Raw genomic sequence first — 19,453 nt, 5'->3', positions numbered from 1 at the left:
AGAGAAATTTATCGATACAGAATTCAAAAATACGTAGAAGGCAAAACCTCGAATGTTATCTAAGAAATATTTTCATTGTTCGTAGATGTACAAAATAAGGTTATACTTACTTACAATATAAGTGCGCAAAAAAAAAAAATCGAGCTTCTTGTTTTCAAATCCTGTTAAAAATTTTTTTTGAAAATCGTTGTATCATGATATGAAATCGTTGAATAATCGATTAAAGCAACATCGTCGAGAATTTTCAATCTTAAGTTTACTCGCCAATCACGCATTCTAAACGATCAATGATTCTGATCGTTTTTTTTTTTTTATTACAGTTTTGTCGGTAAAATCATTTACTGTTTCGATTGCTTTCAGATCGGCAAGCCTCGGCTATTCTCTGCTAACTGGCGCCACTATCTGGAAGCGCTGATAGCTTCTTTTTATTCGATTCGATTTAAGAGTTTCGTTTGAAGTGAAAACGTTCAGAATCTCAACAATATAAAATGGAAAAAAAAAACAGTTAATAAAATACGAAGAAATGATGTAACGAATAAGAATCTGCGGTCTTCCGGTGAAGTGAAACCGGCGAAAAATTGTCGACGTAATAATTTCCACTCCTTTAAAATAACAATAATAATATTTACAGTTTGAAATTAATCAATTTTTTGCATAAATGCGTTTGTCTAATGTTTTATATTTATAATATTTTCGAGATCTTAGGTTACTTTAAATAAAGTGGTTCATCGATTAAAGATGCAAGTATAGCAATACATATTTTTGTGGGAAATTGAACGATCTACAAAAAAGATCTCTTGCGATTTTTTTGTAAATCGACTGGTTCAAAAGTTATTTAAGATTGAAAATTAGTTGCGTCAAGTTTCACAATTTTTTTCATTTCCACTACGAAATAGTAGTTAAAAAATGACAAAAATATAATATTTCTCAAAGTTCATGTTATCTTCTTTACTGAAACACGGAAATTTTCCTGAAATTTCCCATCACTTAACAAGAAACAAGTTTCTAACGTAAACTATTGTACAAAATTTATATTTTTATCAACTTCTGAACCTGTAGATCTGAACGAGTAATAAAATTCCAAAATAAATAAAAATTTAAAAAATATCCCGCGTTATTTAAACGGGAAATGGAAAATCGCAAATAGGGAGCTCTTAGTATTAATATTAAGAACTCAAACCTTTACAGAATTTTTTTATTCGTCATCTTAAACGATACTGTCATAATGACTAACGAGAAAAAATTGTCAGGTCCACCCTAATATATATATATAACGTAAATATATATTTAGATAAAAATGTATGCCTTAAACGGGAGTTTTATTGATCTGTAATTATCTCGTCTGATGGAATTGCATTGACACACGTGAAGCAGAGAGCTCGATTGGAAAGGTAGAGCCACGGTTACCTGTCAAGTACTTCGACTTGCAGGTAGAAAGGTAACTTCGCTCCGTCGCTAAAACAGTGATGGGATTCGTCTGATAATCATCCGTAGTTAACAGCGGTTTCACAGGTGTGGCAGCACCTTGTCTATCGGCATAAACCCTGAATATATATATCATATCGATACAGAGTCCGAGATACTTGTCTGAAATTAACGGAGATAAGAAATCGGCGTTAATTAAGTGGCTTTGAGGGGATACTTCGGTGAAATTTTAAACGAAAATCGGATTTTTTTACTCTTACACGATTTAAAAAAGTTGTATAAAAACATTCTTTCGCTAATTTTTTTGGTTACGGTATTATATTTGCATTGAAAAAAAGCTTCAACTTCCTACGATAAAAATGTACACGCAAGCAACTTTTTGAACGAGATTCTCACCATCGCTATGAAAAATTCCTTGCGCGCAAAAGTTTAAGACTTTGTTTCAAGGCTTAAACTACCATAATCTACAAATCGGTGGGAGGATTTTTACATACGACGTCTAGTAACGATTTTTCAAAATTACAAAGAAGTTTTCCCTTAAAAATCTGGGCTCGTCACCTATTAAGTTACATGATTTTTTGGAAAAACGTAGTTTCTTGTTTTTTTTTCTGTTGAATTTCGAAAAAAACAATCCGTTTTGTCAGGAACTTTTTGAAAACGAAGTCTTCGGCCTTACGTATAAAAGTTTAAAATTCGTTGTACGGTTCAAATCTGGTAAATTTTTATGCAATTCAAATTTATTCACCGTGCTTTGAAAAAGCACAAATACTTTTTTTTTTGAAATTTTATGAAATATCGTAGAATTCTGTGAGTGCAGTACCTTTTTTTTTAGTTTTTTTTTTTTCTTATTTTCCTGAATTGTTCACAGGGCTAAGCAAACAGTTGAAATCATTCCGCCAATAAACTCTAAATATTACGAAATTCCAGTCATTTTTTTATAGTAATTACGACAATTTCTTTACTTTTGTATAATTTAAACCGTCATCCGCATTGCGGACAATCAATAAAATGGATTGCATTTTACAAAGCTGGAATATTACGTTCATTGAATATCACTGATTTTTATAATAAGCCTAATAAAAGTGTGTTTACTTTTTTCTTTTCAAAAAAGAAATCAAAAAAGATTTTTCTGAAGTACAAATACACGTATGTGAAATAATGGAAAGAGTTCTTATTTTTATTTTCGCATCTACAACAATTTAAACATTAAGTGTAATACTATTGAAATACTACTGAAATAACGGAAAGAGTTCTTATTTTTATTTTCTCATTCACAACAATCTAAACATTAAGCATAATACTACCCAAATACTAGTGAAATAATGGAAAGAATTCTTACTTTTATATTCTCATCCACAACAATCTAAACATTACGTATAATACTATTGAAATACTATTGAAATACTAGTGAATACTAGTGAAGTACTAGTAAAATACTAGCGAAATACTAGTAAAATACTAGCGAAATACTAGTGCAATACTAGTGAAATAATGAAAAGAGCTCTTACTTTCGTATTCTCATCCACAACAATCTAAACATCAAGTGTAATACTATTGAAATACTAGTGACGTAATGGAAAGAGTTCTTATTTTTATTTTGTTATTCACAACAATCTAAACATTAAATATAACTCTATAGTCTTACGAGGGAAATAAATATACAAAAACGAATTTATATAGGCTGATATCAAAAGCTTTAATTATGGAAAATTGATCGTACGTAATGAAGTTAGATAAAAGTTGAAAGGTCAGTGTCGATCAAGCGCGCTGTCGGCAGTGCAAAATTCTCTGCGCCGACTCCAAGCTCTACGAGTATGTCATATGTGCGAATAAATTGCACGCGTCTTCTCCGTTGCTTGAGTATTAATGAAGCCAGAAATGTGATAAGTGCGTGAATATCCATGGTTAGTTTTATATCCGAAATGAATTCCTGGATAAGAGAAGAGAAAAAATAAAACAGCTCACAAATTAATTAATAAATAAATAATAAACGTCCGAGTTGTGCCTTGATGCTGAAAATTAATATCGAACTTTCGGATATTTCTGAATTTAACGATCCAACGATCTGATCTTCTTGATAAAATCTACACGGTTTTTTATGTTCATTAATTTTACTGTTATTGTTTCCATTTTCTAACTTTATTCATACTTTGCTTCCAAATCGTTTTTTTTTTTTTTTTTTTTTTTTTTTTTTTTTTTTTTTTTTTTTTTTTTTTTTTTTTTTTACGATCTTTTTTCTTCTTACTCGTGACGTTTTCAAAGAACAGAAAAAAAAACACGCGAAGCAAAAGGAAAAGTAATATTTGTTACTTTGAGAATCAATTTTCAATATTGTTAATAATTTTGTGCAGCTGAGATTATATCATCTATCGATCTTTACTTTGATCTGAGGTAAGGAATAATTAATCGTAAATTCGGGGCTTCGCAGTATCAGAAATATTTTATACGATGAGATTGAAACTTGAAACTATTCCATCCTCTTTAGTAATATTATAATATGGACATTAGAGTAATAGAATTTCTGAATTTTTGAACTGTTGCGAAAAAACTTATTTTAATTTGAATTTATTAAATAAAACAACTCGACGAACTTGTTACGAACACATTTTAATTCCTGCGTTGAATATATATACTGTAAAATTCAAAAAAAAAAAAAAAAAAATTTCAAATCAATTTTTGACGATTTTTGAGATTTTTAAAAATTCGGAGTGACCTCTTAGAAATTTTTTTTCAAGCTGTCCTTTGGAGTGGGCTCTTGAAACATCAAAAACTAACATTTTGTCACACGAGACTCAAAAAAAAAAAAAAAAAAAACAGTCGGTTTTTTTGCGCCACTGTAATAGATATACATTATATTTTAAACATATAAAAACAAAAAAAATAAACAACCACTAACGGTAAATAAATAAGTATGGCGTAAGAATTTCTGATCTTCCATTAAGAGAATTTTCCGCACGTTAGAAAGGCAGCTCGCGTCCACCGACCATAATGCACCGGTTCTCGTCTTCTCGATCTAAAGAGACGAAGATCGTTAGGATCTAGAATGCGCTGCTGCAGGCGACTAGCGGGACTGCGTAGTAAAGACTGTAAAACGTTGCTTTCTACGGGAGATAGAAACACCGCGTATGTACACAACGATCTACATGATCTATACCGATTTATAATCTCTCGTCCATTGCAAATTTCAGTTTCAACGACGTGATCGGTGTACTTAGAACATTCATGATCTACGAAACGAATTTTCGAGCTTTCAGCAGCTGTTTCGTTGAACGAACATTCACATTTTTTGCTCCTAAGAAAAACCGATTCTTTACATTTGGTTACCTGCAGTTGGTAAAGAAGGTTGAAACGAAAAATTTTCAACAAATAATTGTAACATTTTGAAAAATTGAAGTCGAAGAATGAAACAGAGATTAACAATAGATTCAAATCAACTTTTGGGTTAAGCTCCTTCCATTTTTGGACGACGATGGACGTTCTTAAGGAGACACGTCAGTGAAACTCTGGACTTTTTTCATCTGTTTAAAATTTAAACTCGTAACAAAACTCCGCAAAATAAATGCTTTTCACTCGGTTTTCATCAGTTACGTTACACATGTGTTCAGGTATTATTTAACATAACGTCAAATACTGATGTTTTCTTAAAAGCTCTTTGAAAATCTAAAAAAATCTGAAAAAATTCTATAGATATTAGAAGATCGTAGGGAAGAAAAGAAAAGTTTTCATGGAAATTACGATCCGACAAGTTACCTCTGACCTAATTGTCAAAAATAATTTTTAAATTTTTTATCAAAAGAGGTTTGACGAAATGAATATTTTTCGAAAATCTTTGTGAAAATTTTCAAGAAAATTTTCAATTCACAAAAAAATATCGGTATTTGACGCTGTATTAAATAATGGATATCCTGGATACATGTGGAACGTAATGTGATTGAAATCGAGTGAAAAAAGTTCAAATTTCAAGCAAATCGAACGAGTCTGGAGTTTGACTGACGCGTCCCCTTAAGCAGATCGAAAAGCTGCTTCGTCTAGGATATAATTAATGCATTGGAAGGAAGTCAAACGGTGTAACGTATAACTTGACGAAGCTATTGACATTCTGTCTGCAGGATATCGATATCCCGCCTCGGGTTTCGGTGACGGGGCTCTTCTTTCAGCTTCGGAAGTTGTTCTCCGTTTCATGTGATAATAATATAGTAATTAGCGGTGAACCCGGGAGGCGAGGGTTTCAAACGGTGTGAAATAACAGCTGCGTTTTAATACCAGTTGCAAACTGGATCGGGTGTAAAGTACAATGGCACGATAAAAATGTAGAAATATCGAAAAAGAAAAAAAAAAAAAAAAAAGAAAAAAAGAAACAGAAGGATCATGATATCGAATTTTTTGAAAAACTGAAAATTCGATTTATAGAATTTAAAAAATGCAGGGGGGGGGGGGGGGGAATTGAAACAGAAAAATAAAAAGGTCAGAATATACGATGCGAAAATGTAGAATCGTCAGAATTTATCTTCATAATGTAGAATCGTATACAGATTCTGAATTTTTACGTTCCATATTTTTTTTTTTCTTTTCGTATTTCGACTTTTTTTTGTATTCTCGTTTTTTTGTATTTGAATTTATTACATTTTGATAATTCTACATCGAATTATGTCTTCACATGGTGGAAATGAAGTCGGATTAACAAATTCAAAAAATAGGAATTCTACTTATCGACGATATCTGATATTTCATTTTTGTGAAATAATTTCCTTTTTCTTAATCTGTTAATCTGGCTCCGTTTTTGAAATATGGGGACATAATTCGATGTAAAATTTTCCGCTCTACACAATGGTCAAGTCATTTTTCATCTACCGACAGCAGTTTTTGAGAAAAATACAAAACAACGTCAAATTTGGCTCTGTTCTCGAAACATCGGCTACGCAGCTCGAAAATGTCTTCAAATTTGATTTATCGCGGGTCGAAATTCCCTAATAAAATCAAAATGCAACCACTAACCGAATATTTTGAATTTAGTTCTATTTTGATTGGACTACAATAGAGTGTTAAAATTTTTTAACGCTGGAGGTCCGACCGTTTCCTAGTCTCTCCATTTAATTACCGTTATATACATCTAATTGCGAACGCCGCCGACCGCCGATTGTTTTTCACGTGTAGAGACAGCTATTCAATAAAAATAAATAAAGAGTTTAAGAATAAAAAGAAAAACTTTACTGTGAAACAATACACGAGGGGTTTTTTTTTTTTTTTTTTTTTTTTTTTTTATTCATGTTCTTTTGCAGAAAAAATTTAACCATCTATTATATGTACCTGATATTTTCGTTGTTATGGTTAAATTTCTTTTCTTTTCTTTTTTTTTCTATTGTTGTTCGCTTTTTATACAATTAGTCGTTGCTGCAACGTTACGAAATAGAAGCTACGACATCGAATACAACAACCCGAAAAACTTGTGGTCACAATTCATACTATACTTCTTCTCTGATTAATTCATTATTCAATCAATGTGATCTAGTTACTCTAATAATAGGTGACGATAAATAAGCAAATTGCTGAGAAATATTTTCAAAGCTTGTTGATATTCTAGAAACATCGATAAATAACAAAAAAAAAATTCAACAACTACTGAAATAGTATGTAATAGCTGAGATGAAAATTAGTTAATAATTATCCAAAACTTTGCACGAAAATTTTGCTTTTTTTTTTTTTCTCATGATATATGTGATGCAGATATTCGACGAAATTGAACTTGGTGACTTTGAAGTTAAAGAATGGGGGAAAAAAAATACTCGTTTGCAATTTTACAAAGAATTAGAAAGTGCTAAGTTTTTTCGAAATATGAGGATTGTTTTACTTCGTCGCGATTTTTGTTTATAATATATTGTCTACAGTAATGTTACGAAGCACAATCTCATAATATTTGCATGTATATAGAGACGGATTTTATTCGCGGTAAAGAAAAAATTAACGTAGACAGAATTGTTGAAACAATTCTTTTACTAATATTACAGAAATTAACGGATAGAATAATAACTTTATTCATAATCGTGAGAAATAAAAATTTACTCAGCGTTGATTTTTATTAAAATTAGAATTCTAACGCGTACTTAAAAAAAAAACTCTGTGTCATATAAATATTTCATTTTAGAAACTTCGCAAATTGAATCAGAAATCATAAAAAAGTATTTTTGCGTTGTTATTTTTTTTTTCCAAACTTAGTTTGAAGCTTAAAATTTAGTCGGAAATTTTTGCTAGGTTTTGAACATTGTTTAAAAAAAAAATTTTATCGTATGAATTTAACGCCGGATCTTCAAGTAAAATTTGATTACAATTTCAAACTGAATATAGAAAAATATCTGAATATAAAAAAAAAAAAAAAAAAAAAAAAAAAAACTAGAATTAATTCACCTTGTGAAAATGCGTTTTTTGCAACAAATTCATTCCAAAATATTGATTCTATGAAAAGTAGATGAATATCAAAAATTTTTCTCTTCAAAACTGTTTAATCGATTCCATCCGTTTTCATTTATTTAAAAATTGATCGTTTCGTTTTCGAAATATTCCAAATCACAAAATCGGAAACGTAGTTTCTATAGATAGTCGAGTTTTTAAAGTTCGACAAATCGGCGCCAATTTCCACAATTCTTTGGATATCACGATGCAATTTATAAACACTAAATATTCCGCATACTAAAAACTTTCAAAAAGGCGAATTAAAAAGGAAATCGATTTTCGAGATATTTTAGTCGGACGTCTCCCCTTTATCGCTCGCTAATCGATCGTCGAGAAATCTTCTCCCACAGATGCGGTGCAACTCATGCATTCACTTCAGGGTCATGTATATGTATATATTTACAGTATGTAGGTATATATTACTCGGAGAATCTACCGAGGCGCTACAACGGGATGCTGTTTATTTTACAGAGGTATGCAGTGGCGGGGAACTTCCTGAGGTAGAGATCATTAGCTTGCTCGAGGAACAGATACCCAGGTACCGTCTACGGGCCGACACTCTTACGCAGTTTCAAGGTGAGTCAATTTTCCGTAGTCTTATAACATATTTTACGTCCAAATTACGTTCACAATACTTATTTCAATCAATCAATCTTGAAAGAAAGAAAGAAAGAGAGAGAGAGAGAGAGAGAGAGAGAGAGAGAGAGAGAGAGAAATAAATTTCAGACGCTGAAGATGAGTTGAGATATTTTTCTAATCATTGAAAATACTTTAGAAAATTTGGACAAATTTAATGATATACAGAAATTGTTTAGAAATACAGAAATCGGTTTATTTTTAGTCGATGTTAGTTTATCCCTGAAAACTATTCACGTCTGTTAATTTTGAAACAAAATTTTCGATCGCAAAAAAAATATCTGTATATATATGTATATATATATATATATGGGGTATTCCACGCCAACTCGACCAATGTTAAACCCCAACCATCTCAAAATCATTTCAAGTTTTTTTTTTTTTTTTTCTAACATTCTACTCGATAAAAAACTCGACCTGAATTTTTTTCAAATTTTGTTTCTATCAAACCGTTCGTTTTTTTAATAAATATTTGAAGTCGATTGCGAATGCCGGTTTTTTTTTTTTTTAAATCTAAAAAAATTCTCAAAAATTCAATGAATGGCACAAAACACTCCACGTTGCAAAAAAAAAAAAAAAAAAAAAAAAAAAATATTAAAAAAATTACCCGCGAGTTCGTCTGAATTTCGTAAAGAGAAAAGAAAAAAAGAAACTTACAAAAGTCAACGATTTCATACCTCTAATTCGAAATTGTAATTTTTTATTTATTGCAATTGATTCGGGAATTTAATAATGATCTAGTTGCTTTGTAATTATGATAAGATTGTCTCCGTGTTTCCTGGACCGCGATCATGATCAGCTCGCTTGTAACCTTGAGTATAACGATTTGAACTCGAGCGTGTTATTTTTTCATTACAAACGAATTTACGTAACGTTTATTAAAGTGCTGTGTCGAGGACGTTTAAACGGAACTGTGCAGACACGAGATTTGAGCCTTTAGAAACGGAGATATTATATGCAGATCATGCTTATCCGTCTTTCGACGCAGTCGCGGATTCGTATTATTTCGCGTCTTTGAACAAGTAAACAGAAAAATAATAACAATAATAATAATAATAATAAATACGAAACGATTATTTACCGCGTGTCTTTGTGTGTGTGTGTGTGTTTTTTTTTTGTTGGTTTTTGTGCGGTTTTCAACATGGCGACGGAACAAACTCTTGGAAGACTCTACACGTGACATGGAAATTGTGAAATACCTCGGGAAGTCCGGACCTGGAAATTTTATTTAATTAATTTATATTAGAACCGATGAATATCCGTTTCGTTTTAGATTCGCGCATTGATTGCATTTGATACAAATTAGTTGAAATTAGAAATTAAACTCCCGCACTGGCTGTAATTAGTTTTCTACATGTAATAGGGTGGACAAAAAAAATTAATATTTTTCTATCGTTAGTTACTATGAAAATATTGTTCAAGATGACGATAATTTATAAATTCTGTAAAAGCTTGCAGCTCCTGTTTACCGTTTAAATAACACGGGAAAATTTTTTTGTTTTTATTTTGCAATTTTATTACTCAACAACGGATCGGCTTATCGTAGAAAGTAGTACATATTTTTGTGGGAAATTGAACGATCTAAAAAAAAGGTCTCTTGCAATTTTTTTGTAAATCTAATGGTTCAGTAGTTATTTGAGGTTAAAAATTAGTTGTGTTAATTTTCACGATTTTCTTCATTTTCACAATGAAATAATGGTTGAAAAATGATAAAAATATAAGCTTTCTTAAAGTTTATGTTATATTCTTTACCGAAACATCGAAATTTCCGATTACTCAAGAAGAAATAAATTTTTAACGATAAACTATTGTACAAAATTTATATTTTTATCAACTTTTGAACCAGTTGATTTACAAAAAAAATCGCAGGAAACCTTTTTGTAGATCATTCAATTTCCTACAAAAATATGCATTGCTCTTGACGATACGCCAATACGTTGTTGAGTAATGAAATTCCAGACTATGAAAAAAAAAAAATTTCCTGCGTTATTTAAACGGGAAATGGAAAATCGCGAAAAGGCAACTCGTAATATTAACATTAAGAGCTCAAACTTCTACAGAATTTTTTTTTTCGTCATCTTGAATGATATTTTTACGGTGATTAACGAAAAAAAAAACAATCTTTTTTTTTGGCCAATCCTAATATACATATATGTATATAATTAAAAATATAATTACAAGTATGACTCACAGCGGCCATTTTTGTTTCCCACCAAAGTACGAAACTACTTGAATCTCTCTTTATTTCTGAGAATTTTTAGAAAAGTATAGAACAGGAAACATGCATAATAGTTGGCTCTTATAAATTTTGTTTTGTTCGCAATGATATTGAAAATTGGGCATTTAAAAAAAAAAAAAAAAAAAAAAATGAATTTAGCTTTTTTTTGGAAAATTTAAAAAATGGAAAAAACTTCTTTCAGCGTAGTGTTAATTGTGTGATATTGTCTTGTCCGCTTTCGCACAACCGTTTTTAAATGAAATTTCGAATATTCTGCAGAATCAATTTCAGGAAACATAAATATAATAAAGATGCCGTCGATTTTTTTTTTATTAACGTTGTTTTTCATTCCACTTGCTCGTTAATTCAGGTAAATCGATCAACCGCGTCTCTGTAATTGAGCAACTTTCCGCCTTCTAAATCGCCACCGTGTATAAAAGAAAAAGAAGTAGAGAGAAACGCATTAACGAAGTGAGAATGCCTTTTAACCACGCCCCGGGAACCGCACCTTGAATGAGATAACAGATCACTCATTCGTTCATTGACTTTGAGGGTGAATTACTCGCATGATATTGTGACGAACTGTGTAACGTTGCATTACTGCTATATAATGAAAAGTACAATTATTCATAAACAAATTCTCGATCACGCGACGAGGGAAAAAATTCCTCGTCATCTCGTCTGAAAGGAATTAGGTACTAGGACTTAATTCCCTGGAAATAATAATCTACACAAAATAACCCGTCCAAAAATTATATACGGCAAAAATAACTCATGACAAAAATAATCCATGACAACAATGACCGATAAAATAAATTTCCCTCGACAAAAATAACTAATAACAAAAATAACGTACACGAAAATAACTCGTGACAAAAATAACCCATAAAAACATAAATAATGTCAAAAATAACTTACACAAAAATAACTCATGACAAAAGTAACGTACACAGAAATAACCCATGACAAAAATATCCCATGCCAAAAATAACCCATAAAAAAATAACTAATGTCAAAAATAACTTACACAAAAATAACTCATGACAAAAATAATGTACACAAAAATAACCCATGACAAAAATGATCAATGAACAAAATATCCCGTTACAAAAATAACCCATAAAAAAATAGCTAATGACAAATATAACCTACGGCAAAAATAACTCGTGACAAAAATTACCAATGAAAAAAGTATCCTGTGAAAAAAATAACCAACAACAAAAATAATCCAAAAAAAAAATCACCCATAGTGAAAATGACCCAAACAGAAATAAACTATACAAAAATAACCCACACTTAGATAACACATTAAAAAAATATCACATCAAATTTTCTTTCAATTCCATTTAATTCCACTTAATTTGATGCAGTTTAATATTCTGTCTTTTTTTGTCAATTTTTTGTCATAGATTATGTTATAGTTTGGGTTATTTTTGTACGGACCATTCTACACGAGGATATTAAGTTCGGTCGTCAAGGAATTACCTGCATGTAAAACGCAAAATATTTTATAATTTTCATCCTCATTACGATATTAATAACAATAATCAATTAATACGATGGAGTTGTGGAAAAATTTAACGGATTTTCATTGTTCATATTACAGGCTACGAAAACGCCGACTGGTTCATCCCGACGCCAGCCCTAAAACTTGAAGACGTTGACCTGAAGTTATCCCCCGATCAAATACGGGAGACGTTGAACTACTTCCGTGAGTCTTAAGTTTTTATTATTAATATTATTATTATTATTATTATTAGTATTCATAGTTGTACATTAGGGTGGCGCAAAAAAACCGACTACTTTTTTTTTTGAGCCTCGTGTGACAAAATGTTAGTTTTTGATGTTTTAAGAACCCACTCCAAAGGACAGTTCAAAAAAAAAATCTCAAGAGGTCGCTCCACATTTTTTAAAACGTCAGAAATCGTCAAAAATCGATTTTTTTCTTTTTTTTTTTTAATTTTTTTTCTCGATACGGTATAATTTTATAGACCAAAAAAAAAGTTTCCGAAAGTTTTAGTTCAAAATTTGAATTTTGAAAGGTCGCTCATAATTTTTATTCAATTTTTTGGTGCATTTCTTTAGATCTTTTCGAACGACCTTTTAATATTCATATTAAAATTTCATAAATTTTTTTTCTTCAATTTAGTAAGAAAGAATCGATAACAATACACCACGACATGAAATAAAAATCAAACAAAGTACTGAAAATATAATTTTTTTAATTTAATTATTTGACGATTTTTGACATTTTTTTAAATTTGGAGCGACCTCTTCAAATTTTTTTTCCAGCTTTCCTTTGGAGTGGGCTCTTAAAACATCAAAAACTAACATTTTGTCACATGAGGCTCAAAAAAAAAAAAAAAAAAAAAATAGTCGGTTTTTTTGCACCACCCTATTGTACATAGATTTGAATACTTTTTATTTATTTCATTTTTCTCACGGTTATCAATTATTATGAACGACTCAACCAGCTTGCATGCGTATCAATCTCTTTGTATAAAACACAAATATGGAACATGGAACGGCCGAACGAATTCGGGAAGTTCTTTCACCTCGGGCCAAATCATGTCGTCACTTTTTCATTATTAAACCGCGACGAATGACCGCCATCACATCTCTATAATATGTATCCGGGCTTATTTCTATTCTCTTTTTATTCATTTCCTACATATTTACGCGGAGAAAAAAATTTATCGTCTGTTATACTGTAAGGAACTTACCGTTAGTCCAACTTGTTAGACGATTCACTGTGTGTTGCTGACTTATCGCGGATCATTCTGGTTTAGACGCTCGGGAAAAAGACTATTTTTATGAATTTTTTATCATAATACTATTACAGATATTTATATAAAGTTTGTTCAGCTCAAGAATTACACTTTTGAAAAACTTTGAGAATATTTGCATTTTTTTTTTTTTTTTTTTTTTTTTTAATTCGGGTGAAAATCGAATCGTAATTAAATTGGAATATAGAAATATCTTGAGAGATTAAAAAAATTCCCTAGAAATCCTTGGAATATTTATAATACCGATTATTTAATCACGATCCTATTTTCGTCCGATTTTCAAAATCTTTCGATCTGTCCTTAAATGTCTACTTTATAGACGAGTCGAGATTTAATTCGCATACTAGAAGTAAAAATTTCTGAAATTCATGTTATTTCAACGGTTCTTAAGGATTGGCCTTGAAATAAATTTCATTATTCGTAAAAATCCGCCATTCATACACAAAATACATCTCGGATAAAATTTTTTTTATTCTCACGACAGGTTCAGTGACATAAAATGCAATTAAATTAATTGATATTTTTGTTATGAAAAAGCTGGCCAAAAATTTTTGGATTTGTAAAAAATTGCTTCCATATTTGTTTTACCGTGTATATTGCAATAGGTGTTTATTTAACAGAAGTAACGATTCGTTCGAATCATCTCACAGTGCGATCACGTGCAAGTAATATTGAGCGAATCGTGAAAATTCACGATGATTGTATAGTTTTATCGTTTAATCTCTGGCCTAAATCACGCGTATGTATAATATTTTATATATATACGCCAAGCTTCGATAAGAATTTAGATACGTAGCTTTAAGGAAAATAGAAAAGCTGGACTGGTCGCTAGTTATCGACGAAGAAACCAATATCGTACATATTTTGTCCTTAATTTTCGTTAACTTTCTTAAAATCTTGATATAGCGCGGAGGGGCGGGAGGGGAGGGGGGGCAAAACGGGGTACTTAAGGAAATACTTATTTTTCGAGGACTCGAATACGCTAAATCTTTTTTTCTTTTATTTTTCTTTGATTATAACCAAAGAAAATAAAAATGATTTTCAAAAAATTCTGAAAATAAAATAAATTTGATGGAAAATTAAATTTCCTTGTTTCCTAATTCAAGTAAATAAATTTAACATTTCACATAATTATTTGCTGTGCAAATGTTCGATTGAAAATTTAAAATAATGGTTAAAAATGTTTTTAGAAGTCGTTTTTAACTATTTAAAAAATGTTTTGAAAAACAAAATTTAATTAATTTTAGGGGTACCCCATTTTGTCCCCCCCCCCCCCCCCCCCTTGCCCGTTTTCCTCGCCCCTCCCCTATAAATTCGCACGTGGCATGATGCTAAGATGCATGTATAATCTACCTTAATCATAAATAAAACGCTGGATTAAAATGATGGGAAAAAAAGCTGGAAATTTTTTTTTTAACGTTATTAATGATTATAACATTCCTGCGAGATTTTTAAAATTCGTTCACTTGCGGGTGAATAAAAATTTTCATTTATTATTCATTCGGACGAGAAATTAATTTTTTTTCTTCCGAATTAAACTAATTCAATGTTGTTCCGATGTTGGATAAATATCTTATATCGTTAATATAAATCCAAATTTATCCTTGTTTTTAAATAAATTGTCTAACTGTTGATCGTGACAAGAAACGCATCGATTCTGAGATCGTTTATTCACGTTTCCGGTGAGTATAAAACGTGTCTTATCATCTAGAGGATGCAATAAAATTGCAACGGGAATCCAGGAGGTAAGTGCAGGGAAATAATTTCCACTTATGTCTGACCCGTTGCAATATTTACGTTCGTTATCGTCCTTATTTTCTGCGGAAAATTGCCGTCCGTTGAAGTCTAACCAGTCAACCGATTGAAGGAAACACTTAATTGGCTGTGCAACTCTTCATTTTTTACGTCTCACTTCTTTTTGCTCCTTTTTTTTTACGTCGATTAGACGCATCGCGTAGTTTTTCACTCAAATACGAAAGAACGGAAACTTTTTTATACAATCTACTATCCAAGGTTGAACATATTGTGGATAATTATAATAAGAAGATGCCTGGAAATCTTGTCAAGCGTTACATTTGTTTTCGTCTGTGAATTTGCCAAATTTATTACAACAATTACGATGTTCTGATTCAGGAATTTATAATTTTTTTTTACCAACGTTAACTGATCACGTTCATCGGAAAGAACGTAAAAAGTACAAATTAAATGTTGATATAACAATTTAAATGCTAGAATATGTGTACATGGTGTCTATATCTTTGAAAAACCTGAAAGTCATGGAAATTTTGGAACTTTTTTCCTCCTGGATTATCCTGGAATTCTCAGGTAATTTTTATAAAAGTAATCGATTCAAAAAATTCATTTTTGTAGATTTAAAACCAGTAATAATTTGAAGGGAGGGATCGGGGGGGGGGGGGGGGGACAAAACAACAACAATAATATTAGTCAACTATATTTCGACAAATAATAATAAATACTGGAAAATTCTTATGCATGTACAGATAAATTTTCACACAAGATGTATTCAACAAATAAACGCGCCAGCGGCACTTGAATGCCTGGAAAAATCGTAAAATCACCCAGAATATCCTAAAATTGTCAGAGAATTTTAGATCCTAACTTGAGTAGCCACCCTGTAATACAATAATTTGAGTCATATTAACGAACGGAAATGTAATAAATAACTTAAACATCAAGTTAAAATTTTCCAACAATGTAGAGGCCTGCCAATCAACTACAGGTGAAAACATGCGAAGCCTTTGTCTCGAGTAATTGCGAGCATTGTATACCTATACGTATACGGTAAGGTATCTTACAGGTAGCACCCATAATGCACCAGTCTGTTTGGCAATTGGCACATGCGAGAGAGTGTTATTACCTACCCAAGAGTATCATAATACCTGGTACGAGCCTCGTTATGAATAGGCGGAATGCCTACTTGATATTGTTTTAAACATGTTTCGTGCCCTTTTATGCATGTGAAACAAGCGCTGGAATGGACTTTACATCTTGCGTGTGTTCAACAACCCGATTCAAAAATATACACGAAGAAACGCTTAGAGATTTGTTTATTTATTTATTCACTTCACTCGCGTCTCAGAGTGAAAATAGTTGGACTTGACTGCCTTGTGACGTTCCTTTGGATTGACGATAATTTATTAGGAAAATCGAAGTTTTTTGCGGCATCTTTTCAGACGTTTAAGGTGCTCATAAAGACGTGTTGTACACCTCGAAAACGCGGGGATGCAAAACTCCTATACCGCTCAAGCGATCACAGTGAAACTTGGGTAGTTAATGCCTTATTTTAGCAAAAAGTGGAGCGTCTTTTGACTTTTTCAAAATTTTGAAGAAAATTTTACAGATTGGTTACCACTCACAGGAATTGGCCAAATTTTCACAGTTGCACTGAATGGATCGACCTATTCGGTATGATGCCATTCGGCGGTGTTGAAACACACATTTTGAGCTTAGTCCCATGAGATTTGATGGTGAAATGACGAAATGGCAGCTGATCTGGTTTTCGATTATGAAGAACACCGAAATCTCATTTTGGAGACAATTGTTACCGACATTACGCGCATGTCGGTAATGTATGCGTGTAATGTCGGTAAAAAATTACCGGCATGCATGAAAGGTCGGTAACAAATGTCGCAAAAATGAGATTTCGGTGTTCTTCGTAATCGAAAACCAGATCAGCTACCATTTCATCATTTCATCATCAAATCTCATGGGACTGGGCTCGTGAAAAATTACCGGCATGCGCGAGAGATTATTAAGGAAAAATTGAATAATATCTCAGGATATACGTACGCGATTCATTTTACGTATATTGACGTCAATTGTCGGCCATTTCTGCTCCGCAGCCTCCTAATTGTCGTTCAGAAATATTGTTGACGTGTTAAAAAGTACCTGCAACACTCGACGTCGTAAAGTGTTAGGCAAATTATGAAACATCGCAAGCCTTGCTCGCCGTTCGCGTGGATTATTTTTATGCGTTATATCTCACCTCTTGAGCGCAAAATATGCGAGTTGAAAATCCGCGACGTGACATCATCGTGGACCAAGAGACAGAGAAATACTGAGATTATTATTTTTCTGAGATTATTATTATCGACAACTTTGATTTAGTTTTATTTGAAATAGAAAAGTTGAAAATACGAAACAAGTATTTCGAATTGATTTAGAACAATTTTCACCGGTAAACACGATTTTTAATTTTGAGTTCTAGATGTCAAATTTTGCTTTCTTCTACCCAACTAATTAAAAAAAATTAATCGTTTTGTGAGATAAAGTTTGCTTTTTATTTCAACGTGCTGGTTATACAATCAACCAAAAACTTGCAAGACTTGAAAGCAAACTTTATGAGAAATAAATAAAGATTTTAGTTATTATTTGACGTATAGAATCAAAATTTAATCGTTTAAATATAAACTCAAAAAAAAAAAAGAATTAACATTTATATATATATATTATATATATATTTTTTTTTTTTTTTTTTTGATCTGTGTAATTTTGTACGACGCTGGAAAAAACAAACACAAGGAATAAGCACGATTTTAAAAAATATTCCGTACAAAAAATTTTTTGAAAGAAAGTAGGTGTAACGGTTGATCGATTCGACATTTTACACTTGTAATCAGGTTTACAGAAGTGGACAAACTTTATAGAAGATCCTGCAGTCCGCGGTTACAAAAGACATAAAGTAACGCGTGATCGATCCGCGATCAGGTAATGATTTCCTCGATTTGATTCGGGATTATTCTTCGCTTTGAATATTGACTCGATCAACCGAAGCGTGTTTTTCATCCTTTATAACGCTCTATTCCGCATTATAGATACAACATAAGATACCTACTTTTATTACGTCTTTTGTTGTATTTTTCTTCCCTGTTTTTTTACCGAAATTGGCTGGTATGAATTACTATACAACAATTTTTGTTGTAGGTTGAAAAATTCAATGTCAGATTTAGTGTGATATTGACACCAAATTAATAATAATTATTGTTTATTAAAGTCCACACTGCAGTCTTTTTACAATGTATTAGTCTAGGTAAGAACGTTTCAAAATGAGAAGTTATAAAATAATAGTTTGAAATCAGCAATTAAAGTGAGTTCTGGTGCATTTTATTGGAACACTGCCCTTTTATTATAAAGAAAACTTTGAGTTTTTATCGAAACAGTTGAGTTTTTGGTAATCTGAGACGGGTTGCATTATCGAAAACCGTTTGTAAATACAGCCGATTTCGTACAGTTTATACAATTTTAATAAACAATATTGTCTCGGAAATTTTTCACTTTCGAATGTCTTTTTTTTTTTAATTATCTTGACAATATTCTATCATTTTGCTTTACAAAATTTTTTAGTCGTTGTATAGATTTACGTTATTCTGGGAAAAAAGTTGTGCATAGTCACAAAATCAAATTATCGTAGATGGGATAAAGAAAATTCAGAATTTTTGACTTGGTTGGTAAAGTAAAAAGAAAAAAGTGAACGTTCGAAAAACGGAATACAGATCAAAAGATGTTCCAGAATATCGCGTGTCAATTTCGGTGACATTTCATGAATAACACTAGAGAAAAATAACCCTAGAAAAAAATACCCTAGAAAAAAATAACTATCTAAAGAAAAATAACCCTAGAAAAAATTCCCCAGAGAAAAATAACCCTAGAAAAAAATAATCTAGAGAAAAATAACCCTAAAAAATACTCTCAAGAAAAATAACCCAGTGACAAAAAAATTAAAAAAAAATTAAATTACAATTTATTGAATTAAATTCAATTTCCTACGTATTATTTGTGTCATGGATTTTTTTTGTTACTGGTTATTTTTTTGCGGGTTATTATTTCTGGGTCATTTGGTTCTAGTACCGTAGATTTCACCTTACGCCGTGGAAAAACGCGCCGCATACCTTTAATAACGTCGAGTCAGGCTTCTGCCGTT

General features: G+C 31.3%; 1 protein-coding gene across 2 annotated transcripts in view; it reads left to right on the top strand.

Moving 5' to 3' along the window:
- LOC124410144 (trafficking kinesin-binding protein milt) overlaps nucleotides 1-19,453 on the top strand; it is a 93,062-nt gene that overhangs the window by 28,630 nt on the left and 44,979 nt on the right. For both annotated transcript variants that reach the window (XM_046888299.1, XM_046888302.1), the window contains 2 exons: nucleotides 8,344-8,448; nucleotides 12,333-12,437. In XM_046888299.1, the coding sequence (XP_046744255.1) occupies nucleotides 8,344-8,448; nucleotides 12,333-12,437 (210 nt within the window). The remainder of the gene's footprint in view (nucleotides 1-8,343; nucleotides 8,449-12,332; nucleotides 12,438-19,453) is intronic.

Source organism: Diprion similis, chromosome 9 (assembly GCF_021155765.1).
Source record: "Diprion similis isolate iyDipSimi1 chromosome 9, iyDipSimi1.1, whole genome shotgun sequence".
NCBI lineage: Eukaryota > Metazoa > Arthropoda > Insecta > Hymenoptera > Diprionidae > Diprion > Diprion similis.
This window is presented reverse-complemented; position numbering and strand designations above follow the sequence as displayed.